Source organism: Merops nubicus, unplaced genomic scaffold (genome assembly GCF_000691845.1).
Source record: "Merops nubicus isolate BGI_N331 unplaced genomic scaffold, ASM69184v1 scaffold9368, whole genome shotgun sequence".
Lineage (NCBI taxonomy): Eukaryota > Metazoa > Chordata > Aves > Coraciiformes > Meropidae > Merops > Merops nubicus.
Genome location: NW_008625084.1, coordinates 3,410 through 14,322, shown reverse-complemented (window position 1 = coordinate 14,322; position 10,913 = coordinate 3,410). Strand labels below are relative to the sequence as shown.

At 46.4% G+C, this 10,913-nt stretch overlaps 1 protein-coding gene across 1 annotated transcript; it reads right to left on the bottom strand.

The window, feature by feature from the left end:
• Positions 1-307: 307 nt before the first annotated feature.
• On the bottom strand, positions 308-7,624 carry RAB14 (RAB14, member RAS oncogene family). Its single transcript, XM_008945557.1, has 7 exons — positions 7,570-7,624; positions 6,310-6,363; positions 4,423-4,600; positions 3,265-3,331; positions 2,339-2,426; positions 1,986-2,016; positions 308-1,136 (listed from the first exon to the last, which is right to left on the bottom strand). The coding sequence occupies exons 1-7, from the start codon at positions 7,619-7,621 to the stop codon at positions 959-961; spliced, it is 648 nt and encodes a 215-aa protein (XP_008943805.1). The 5' UTR covers positions 7,622-7,624; the 3' UTR covers positions 308-958.
• Positions 7,625-10,913: the final 3,289 nt, after the last annotated feature.

Genomic DNA, 10,913 nt, shown 5'->3' with positions numbered 1-10,913 from the left:
TGTTCCGACCGCCCAGTCCGGCCCCGACCGTTGCGAAAGGGGCAGGTACAACAGCAGGGGACGGGGCACGAGGCGGGGCAGAGTCCGGGAGGCCCCGTTGGGCTCGGGGACAGGCTCCACTAGTGTTCACTCCTGCACCAGGACGAGCCCCCGGCACAGCGGCCCCGGTGACACCGAGCGGCCCCGGCTGGGACCTGCTGCAGGGGCAGCGTGGTCACGTCTGGCTCATACTGTACAACCGGGCGTTCTCCTACACTGTTCTAGTGCCAGTGATCATCTGCTTTAAAATCATATACACAGGATGTACTTAACTGTTAGCTCAGTTCCTTCAGATTTTATACATATTTATGTTCCGTTAACAAATGTAAAGGATAAAAGTGGCAAAAAAAGGACATAAAGCTATGAGCACAAGGGTGAGTGGATCGCTTCCCTGGGCGAGCTGTACGCTCCCGCGCCAGCCCACCCCGACCCCCAGACACACCACAGGGAATTCTTCCACCAAAAGCACATTGTTACAGAGCCCCTCGCTACCCTCGGAATTCATTTCACAGCAAAACCTTATCCTGTACTACGGACAGCTCTAAACAGTTAAGAAGTGGGGAAGAAAGGCCAAAGAACCATAAAATTAAACCGTACAAGACAAAGCCCTGCAAAAGTGTAAAATCATGAGTCCAGCATCAGTGCTCAGTTTAAATTATGTATCGGTGACACTATCACAAGGACAATCAAGGAAAAAAAAAAAAAAACTTCTAGATTTACCATGCAGGAGAGGTTTTATTACTCTACTTGCCTTTGATAACCTGATTACATCTAAAGTTGTTTAGCAGTTTAGTACTGTGTTAAACTTGTCTCAGAGTTTTAATTAAACCCAGTAAGATGTACAGAAGACAGGGGAGCGGCCGAAAGCCCCGCTTCCCGCAGACAGAGGTGGGAGGTCAGGGAGCCAGGACGGGGGTCACTAGCAGCCACAGCCTTCTCTCTGGGGCTGGGGTTCGCTGGTTAGCCGCCCCCCCTGCGGCGCCGACGGTTTGTGCTGTACGCCCGACTCGGCGGCGTTCAGATCCAGGCTGCCGTCCTGGATGTTCTGGTAGATTTTCTTGGCAGCCTCCAGGAACGCGTCCTCAACGTTCTCTCCACTGCGAAGAGAGAGGCGGCAGTTACTGGGCTGCACCTCGAAGCAAGGCAGAGGTGGAGGCAGCTGGCCAGACACGCGCTGGCACCGGACAGGGCACCCAGCAGGAGCGGTTACTACCCCGAGTGCCAACGTGCAGGAAAACCTCACCGGCCCAGCAGCAGAGATTGACCAGGTCTGACAACCTGTCCCTGGGACAGCCCCTGACAGGGAATTTGCTCCCAGCCACCAAACCTACCAGGACTAGCCAGGAGTGAGAAATAGGTGCCAACACACCGAGGAGCAAAACTAAGCCAAGGTGTGGAGCCACCTGCACAGAGCGGCTCTGACAGAGGCCTGAGACACTGCTCATCAAAAGCTGCTTGTTACCAGGTTCCATTACAACAGGTGCCAATTGGAACCACATTTACTGGTGGCACTGGAGGTCTGATCCCTCATGTTCTGACAGCCACAAGTTCAACTCCTCGAGTGACCAAAGGGACTGGCTCTGGCTCTTCACTACAGAACTTGCTTACAGCTTGAAATGCACAAGGGAATTCAGGACCACTCTTACCCACATGTACTACTCTCAAATAATGTCTTTAAACCAAATCAGTTCATTTGAATTTAACAGATATCTCCCTGGAACATTGCAGGAGGTCCAAATTCCACATTACCTTCAAGTCAAAGCTGACATGATTGAAAGTGCCATCACTAACATACACTCCAAGAGAGCTCAAGAGTGTTTGGAGTTGGCCCCCCACCCCATAAAACCCTACTGCACCTGAACTCCACAGCTGTACCTAGTCACAACCAACAGACTCCTCTCAAACAGATCACATCTGAATCATTACTCTAGACAAAAGCAACTTACGTTTTTGCACTTGCTTCAAGGAACAATAAACCTGTTCAGAAACAGAGGTTTGAGAGTCAGTGCATGACATACTTCAAACAACCCTAAGTCAGTCACACCACAACCTTCAGAGTACACACAAGACACCAGCAGTACTAAATGGCACTGTGTGACCAAGTTAAGCCACTGACACACAAGCTGGTTGCTAGAACTCAGCACAGTTAGAGTTAAGCCAGACTATCAGAGGCACAGCAGAAGTTGGTACATGTAATTACATCACTTGGGAAGTGTAAGCTTGCAGCTATCAATGCTGAGGATTCACTTTAACATTGCTATCTTGTAGGAAACATAACAGCTCAAAAGAAAAAACACACCATTTTCTTCAGCAAATTGTTTGGCTTCTTCATATGTAACATCCCTCTGTGCTTCCAGATCTGCTTTATTTCCTATGAGGATTATCACCTAGTTCAGAAGAGAGAAAATTAGTCTGGGAAAATGCTATCAGCTTTTTCACTATTATCCCTCCCTAAGAAGACAAAAACCCAAAAGGAAATATGCAGAGAAGTTTAACCACAAAAGCCACAGATCTTCAGAACACAAGGGCAGGAACAGCATCTCCAGCTGTCCTTGTCCAATGCTGTTCTCAGGAGGTGAGCTCCCAAAAAGCAGCAGTCCTGCTCTTTATGCAGAGTTGTACTCTGAACCACTTGTTTGTTTAATCACCAGCTAATACAGCCAGAATCTTTGAAAGTCTTCTTCCATCACAGCAGAGTCCTCCCCTGAGCTTGCTGCTCAAGTATTTTAGGGGCACTGAGCAGACTGCAGGACAACGGTTTTGTGGTATGGTCAAAGAGACACAGAACCACCTCCTCCCCCAGCCCACTGGAAGACCTGCTCAGCTTTTGCTGAGGACCCAGCCTATATTCTGATCTCAGATGAGAGAGCATTCACCTCATTACTACCACACAGCAAGAAAGAGTAATAAAAGTTAAGGTTTGTCCAGGGTTAATCACAAATTTGTCTCCAACTGCTGCAAATAAGCCCGAGTGGTGGGTGGCATGAGAAGACTTCCAGAAGACACCACTGCTTTTCCTGCCCAGGAGCCCATGCTTCTGCTCCAGCTGCAGGAAGGGAGAGTCACCAAGATACTGCAAAATGGAGACAAGGATAGCCCAGAGCTAAGGAGGTGAGAACAGTTTAGGAGAACACTGCTACCACTGCAGAGGCTTTGGCCTGAGCTTTCCACCTCTTGCTCAGAGATCAGCAATCTTGCTTTCAAGCCAAATGAAGTCCAACTTACAGTATTAGGATTGGTGAGGTTCCTCGCATCTGTCAGCCAGCTGCTTAGGTGATTATATGTACTTCTTCTGCAAAGAGGCAAGCAGGAACAGTTTCAGCTGCAGGAGTTCTTAAAATACTGAAGTGCCAAGAGCACAGTCAGCCCCCATTAAACCCACCGACACCAGTCAGCCCTGTTCTTCTCCCCAGCCTCCAGACAGACAAAGCTGCAACATTTTCTTTGAAAGATTTTGACTTTATCACCTCAGAGCAACTGAGACCACCCCAGGCAGGCAGACACAGCAACTGGTGTTCCCAGGATGTGGCAGTTCTGCCACCTTCACAAAGACAACGCTCGTGTTATTTTGTATAGAGACATGAAAGAATTTCCTGTCAAATACTCTTACAGGACATGGTACAGTAAAACAGCACTTCATGAACAAACAGTGCCTAGAACTGTTAAACTCAAGGTTTAAGCAAACAGGAAATACACCTATATGTGCAGGAAAAAAACAAGGTTCTTGAAGACTATCAAGAGCAGCCCCAGATGAAGATGGGAGATGCAGAAGCAGAAGTATTTCAAAGTGCACTTCTGCTGCTTCTTTTAGCAGCACCTTTCATTTTCAGCTGCAGAAGGGAGACAGGACAGCTTCCACGCAGGCTGCTTTTGTTGGAGGATGAGCCCATGGAGAGGCCCAGAGGTCAGTTCTGCAATGCTCTCATCCCCACACAGGCTGGCAGGCATGTTTACAGAGCTCACTGCAACAGACCTGCGCCTGCTCCAGGAACACTCCTGCCAGGTAAGCAGCAGTATCCACTGCCTTCCAGGAGAGAAAAAAACCCATGTACTGACAAGCAGATTTTAAGGAGAAAGCCAGTTCTTTAAACAGCTTCACCACAGGCAGCAGAGGCCTGAGACAGCAACAGCCTCGTGCCCGTCAGCGCTGACATTCCGCGGGGCAGCTCACCTAACGCCCCGCCTTTCATTCCCAGCTCTTTAAATACTTAAAGCATTTGGATAAAGCTGCACGGTAAGCTTCACACAACAGGACACAAATCCAGACAGAGACAGAGTCCTTTAAATCTGTCCAGGGACATATGTGCAAGGCCGTGGTCCCCACAGAGCTCACCAGGCACAGGCAGAGCACCGCTCGAGAGGCACCCGCGGGCAGCACCTTACCTGGTGATGTCGTAGACCATGAGAGCTCCTGCTGCTCCTCTGTAGTAGCTTCGTGTGACAGCCCTGAATCTCTCCTGGCCTGCTGTATCCCAAATCTGTAGTTTAATTTTTTGGCCACTAACTTCAATTATTCTTGTGCCAAATTCAACACCAATTGTGTGGGGACAGTCTGCCATAACTGTCATGAAAAATAAGAGCAAAGATTAGATCTTTCTAGTACAAGGTCTCCCTCCTACAAAGATCATCCTACCACCAGCTTGCAGTTATCTTTACTGGATTTTTAGTCTCTAAGAAAGCATTTTTACAGCTACAGTACCCAAATGGTACCACTTAAATAAAACTGAAATGAAGTTATTTCCTGAACCAATGTTTGTTTTTAAAACAGTTATAAAATTCCTTGCCTTGTCTGCTGCTGGTTGGCCATTTATATCTCTCTCAGAAGGTATCAAGGCAGCTGATTCTCAGCCTGTCCTTACAGAAATGGTTAACTAGTTTAGCACAGCAGGAAAAGATAATTTTTAGGGTATTACCAAGATACAGTTAAAAGCCTGTAAAACACAGCTTCAGAAGCAAATACCCAGTTTTTTCAGAAGGGTAATTGCAGGACTGTCTAGAGGAAGAAAAATGGGTTCAGAAGCAACTATCATGACAGCAAATCAAAACCAAAAAGGTGTCCTTCTAGTTACAATAAACTCATCTTAAGCTCATCATTAAGAAAGATGAAGAAAATCCAAGCTGAGCACCTATCCAAGCCACCTACAGCTAGTGACAACCTTGCAGCAGAGGTGTCTGGCGTGTGAGTATGGTCAGCTGAGCACTTGCAGACTAACAACAAGACTCACCCTAATCAAAAATTATAGGTAGGCAACATAGAATTTAAACAATTTGCTGAAAGTGGATTTTAATTAAAAGCAACAGTGAAAAGCCTATTTTCACTAGAAAACGGATAATTTACACTGTGGCTCCTGCCCATTTATTGCCACACCTCGAGCAGCCCGTGGTAAAGGCTGACTCCACCCTGCCCAACACCAACAGGCTCAGCCCCCGTGCAGGAGCTGCACAGAGAGGCTCCAGTTTGTGAGCAGAATTAAAGCTGGTTCATGGTCAGTCATGAGAGCACACATGAGAAAACAGTTGGGAGAGACTGCAGTGAGCCTCAACCACCACCACACAGGGCAGCCAAAGTCTCATCAGTCACAGCAGCTAGAAAATGACAGCACTACTTGTCTGCAAACAATCAAAAAAAATCCTTTTTTGAAGTTATTAACAGCACTAAAAAAAACTATAATTGCTTGTGTTCAAGCTACACCACTATCAGTGAGCCTCAAACACCACCACACAGGGCAGCCAAAGTCTCATCAGTCACAGCAGCTAGAAAATGACAGCACTACTTGTCTGCAAACAATCAAAAAAATTCCTTTTTCTTTTTGAAGTTATTAACAGTACTAAAAAAACTATAATTGCTTGTGTTCAAGCTACACCACTATTGAAAACATGCAGATTTCAGACAAATGTCACTTTGTTCTGTAACAGTACTAAAAAAACTATAATTGCTTGTGTTCAAGCTACACCACTATTGAAAACATGCAGATTTCGGACAAGAAATGGCACTGTTCTGTATCAGAACAAAGCTGGAAAAGCTGAAAGGACACACACACTCTTCCCACTCATCCCAGGTAGGACTGAAGCAGCAGTTTTTGCCAGTACTACATCAACATTGTGCCCCTGTATCTGGAGAAGTCAAAATAAAACTCTGACCAAATGCCATTCAAACCCACAGAGATTAGAACAGATACCACACCAAGCTCATGCATGATAGGAGCAAAAGGGCAGGAAAGGGATGAAAGCACACCAGGCAGAATAAATACTGTGAACTGAAATACTCACACTTCTTTTCTGTAAACTGGTGAAGCAAACAGGACTTTCCTACACCCATGTCCCCTGTTACAGAAAGAACAGTTAAGCTGACACCACATCACTGTTGCAAGCAGCACGTTTCCCTCACCCCCCACAAGGCAGGTCAGTGGCTCCAGTGAGCAGCCTGCTGTGCCCTTTGCACTCCTGGCACTTCCCAGCTTTGGCACTACAGCCTGGGTAACAGGTACAGGGGTGCAAGCAAGGGTGGAGTGGAACACTCAGAGAAGTGTTATCTGTATTACTGATTTTAACCTTGTGAAACACAGCTGTATGGGAAGCAGATGGAAGGTAAAATACACCTTGTGTGATTGTTCTGCTCCTGTCTTACTTGCAATCACTGGTAAGAACATCAAAAACACAACCAACCAGAACACACCAAGAAGTTGCTTCACTTCCACTGATCCACTTACACAATGCCAACAGCAAGAAAAAGCAAGATCTGTTAAGAACCAAGTGCTCCACAGGCTGAGGCTGTCACAGCAGCCTGACTTCAAAACATTACAGCAAGACTGCAGATCACTTACACCTGCACAAGGGTCATTAGGAATTAATTAACAGCAAGACCAGTTCTTCCAGGGTAGTAATAAATGCAATCAGGTCCCTGACTAAACAGCCAAGGAAGCTGCAGCCAAAAGGAACCTTTAACACAACCCCATAGCCTGGCAGAGGTTTACAGGCCTGTCTGAAGCAATGGATTCCAATTAGCACTTGTGTCTTCAACACAGCTCCTAAAACCTTTGAGACTAAAGATGCAAAGTGCTACAAGAAACCCAAACCAACACACCCTCCCAGTTTTTTCAACTCCCATTAAAGTTTTTCCCATTTCCAATGGACTTAGGAATTTTTCTAAATATAAGCTTAATTTTGGGAGACAGGGACCACTGTCACATTTTTAGAATGCCTTTTTTCCACTGCTATGCAGAGGCCAAGTATCAGAACAGTGAAGATGCTCAAGAACAGCACAGTACCTATGACAGAACAGTATTTTTAACAGCAGCTCAGTGCAGGCCCTGGTCCTTCCCCTGGCAGCAGTCACAGCTCACTCTGTGCCCCAGGCAGGGACCTGCCCCACACGAGCGTGGCACTCGTGAGGGACAGAGCAGCAGGGCCTGCTGGAGGAAGCCCTGCTGCACAGGGAGGGGCACACACCACAGCCCAGCAGCAGGGTTTGTGGCCACCCTGTCACACACACACAGCCAGGCACGCCAGCACCTGCCCAGGGCTACTTACCAATAATGATGTACTTAAAGATGTACGAGTAGTTGTAAGGTGCGGTTGCCATTGTGGCACTAAAAGAAAAAACAGAACACATCAGAACTGGGACTTGTTCACCAAACTCAACCCAGTTTGTCCACTCCCGTTCATATAAGCAAACAAACTCCCCTCCCCTTCCTTCCCCTCCAACTCTCCTGTCACAGTTCAAGTCTGTGCACTTCCCTGATGAGCTAGCACCAGAGATGTTCATCAGAACCCCCCCATCATTCTGAAACCCTGTCAGCAAGGCCTCCAAGTAGAAACATGAATGAATATCGATGCCACACAGAGCAATTTTATCCAGAAAGACAAAGTAATTGAAAAACTCCAGTAGCTTCTTGCTTTGTACAGTGACTGCACAGACCAGCACTCACTCAAACAGCTGATACATGAAATAAAAATAAAATCAGATTCCAAAAGAAAAAATCTGAAAAGCTTTAACAAACCCAGAAATGAGGAAATATTACCTCACGCTTTTGAGACTTGCAACAGGAACAAAGGAAACTGTGCAGCTTGCATCAAACAGCTAAGAATTACTGAAAAGAATGCTGTAGTAGCTGTGGCTGGGTCTGGACTGCCCCATGCCCATGCCAGAAAAGTGGCACAAGCCACAAATCAGATGTTCAGGAAGTTAGTTAACATCTCTGTGGCTTTGTCAGCACAGGCATTACGGCAGGGCTTAGCAGTTTCTCTTTTCTAAGGGATAGTCAAAATTAGATTGGGTACTTCCACCATTCCAGAGCTTTCCTGTGCTTTCCTAAATGTAGGAGGAATCAGAACTGGCTTCAGTAGTGTAAACCTGCAGGGAGCAATAGCTGACTTAGCAGCACATCAGTTAACCAGGGCTACAAGTCTATACAGACCAGATACTGGCAGTACAGGGTACAAAATGCCTGCTTTTGGCCCAGGCTTTACCTTAAACTAGACACAGCATCATGAGTTAAGCAAGTGGAAAATTTCCACTAGGAATTCACCATTTCCCTTCCTGCTCCTGCATGGCAGATAGCCAGCCATGAGAAAAACCTGGTACTTCTGTAAAGAACTCTGCTTTAGCCAAGGAAGATTGTCATTCAGTCATGTGTCATCCGCATGACACATGAAGCCAGTACTGTAAAGTAAAAATGCAGGAAAGCTTGTAAGCCTGTCTCAACCACAATTACACCACAGCAGCCAACTGCAGTCATTAGAAAGTGACTGACAACAGATCTCATTCACAGCACACAGCTGAGGTTAAAGCAAACGCTCTTATCGGGACCTTGAAGGGGCCCAGCTCCAGCAGGCAGCTCAGAGGGGTTTGCTGCGTGCCAGGCGCTGAGCTGCGCCGTGCCCCTCCTCACCCTGCCTCCCAACGTGGAAACCCTCAGCTCCTTCCACCCCAAACAGCACACAAAGCATCCCTGCTAAGCCTTATACACATATACACACACACACACTGTTCTATTAAACCAAGTTTAATGCAAGACAGTACAAAAAAAAAGACAATTCTGGACAGCAATTCTTGTATGTGGTGGAATTCCACACTGAGTGCTGCACAAGTTCCAAGAAGTCAGGTGAATCAAGTGTATTTTAGAGGAAACTTCTGCCACAGTGGAGGGAAGTTTTTCTTCTGCAGCCATCCCACACTTTGTCCTCCTCGGTCTCTGGCAAACCACGACCAGCAGACAGATCTCTTTGTGTCACTGTACCTGGGAGGAACTCGCATCCACACCTGAAAATGCACAGCTCCCCACTGAGCAAGGCAGCAGCTTCACTGCCTCACCTCCTGGAGGTGGAAGGTGCACCAGTTATTTTCAGCATCAGCAGATAAAGACAAGCAATGCTCCACGTAGAGTTCAAAGTTAACCTGTCACTCTGAAAACATCCATTAGATCAAGTTTTCTGAACACATCTTCACACGTTACATTCTTCTCCAGCACGTGCCAGCAGCAGTAAGAGCCCAGCAAAGCATCTTCTGATCCAATGCACTTGTTCTTCCAGGAGACTTCACCTGCCACGTGCTCTCTGGGAGGACCACGCTTGCGGCTCCGCTCTGCCTGATAGCGGACAAGGTTAAACTGAAGATTGGGAGGTGTGGAAGTGGAAGTAAGAAAGCCTGGAAAGGTTAATTTATATGTGCAAGCACTTCAGGAAGGGGACACATCCTACTACTCAAGCCTGTAAGCAGCTTCACTGGAAGGTGAGGAGAGGTTTTTTTAAGGAATGTGTAAGCTGGGAACTCTGGGCAGGCTGTGTCACAAAGAAATTCAAGTGAGTCCCAACTAGACTCTTTACTGCTAAATAGACTTCTCTTTACTTGACAGACCTTTTTTGCTTGCTAAGACATGTCAATTTTCATTATACTCTAAGTAAAGAAGTCGAACTATGCTATTTCAATAAAAGAGAAACTGTCACTGCTTTATTACATTTGCATCAATACTCAGTTCCCACTTCAAAGTGAGAGTTAGAAAACCAAATTCTGTGCTTGGCAACAAAGTTTGTAAGAAATGGGTGGGAAGGTCAGACTAACTTGAAGCCACATCTCTGCTAAAGCACCACCATCAATCTTCCCATGACATTAGGCCCCTAAAGGAGGTGAGAGATACCACACCCCCTGCTGTGTACAGCCAGACCCCCAGCTTGAGGAGGCAGGTTACTGACAGCAACACCAGAGACTCACTCCTGCCGTGAGCCTAGACCCTCGCTGAGTCCCAGAGAGCTGCTGGAGGAGCCCTGTGTCTGACAGGCAGACATACTGACAGCCTGCAGAAGGAAGTTTAAACACAATTTCTGGAGTTAAACTGAAAAAGTAAAGCAATACTTTGGCATTACTTTTATTCCAAGGGTCATATTACAGAAGAGATGCTGAAATACTCCAAATTATTACTAAAGTTCAGGAATCTTTTCTGGAGAACAGATGACTTCTTAAAAAAAAAGAAAAACTGAAAACCTTTAAACACTCAAATTCCAGTAAGGATTAGCAGGAATTCAAATTGCACTCAGATCCTGGAATAAAACTGATATTCCAAAAGGACTCTGTGCTGAAGGGGGAAAAATAAATGCAAACTAAACACAGAAGCCGTGGTGAGAATTCAGCCTTAGAAAACTGACAATCTCAGCACTTACTACAGATGAAAGAAGGAAGTCTAGACAAGAATAGTGCACAACAGGACTCAGTAAACACAAAAACATGAGCTACACTAAGGCAGGGGTTGGTATACATTGATGGCACCACCCACCCGTAGCAACTGGAGTTCTGCCTTCACCTCACAGCCCTGTTCCAGACATGAATCTTAAGACTCCCATTATGGGGGTTGGGGTTTTCCTCCTGGGAGAGCTGGAGG

Excerpts from the sequence above, each read along its gene's own strand:
- RAB14 (XM_008945557.1), bottom strand. The coding sequence starts at position 7,621 with ATGGCAACCGCACCTTACAACTACTCGTACATCTTTAAGTACATCATT. Across the intron at positions 4,601-6,309 it reads CCAGTTTACAGAAAAGAAGT|TTATGGCAGACTGTCCCCAC; the intron begins GTGAGTATTTCA and ends TTTTCATGACAG. Across the intron at positions 2,427-3,264 it reads ACCTCACCAATCCTAATACT|GTGATAATCCTCATAGGAAA; the intron begins GTAAGTTGGACT and ends CTTCTGAACTAG.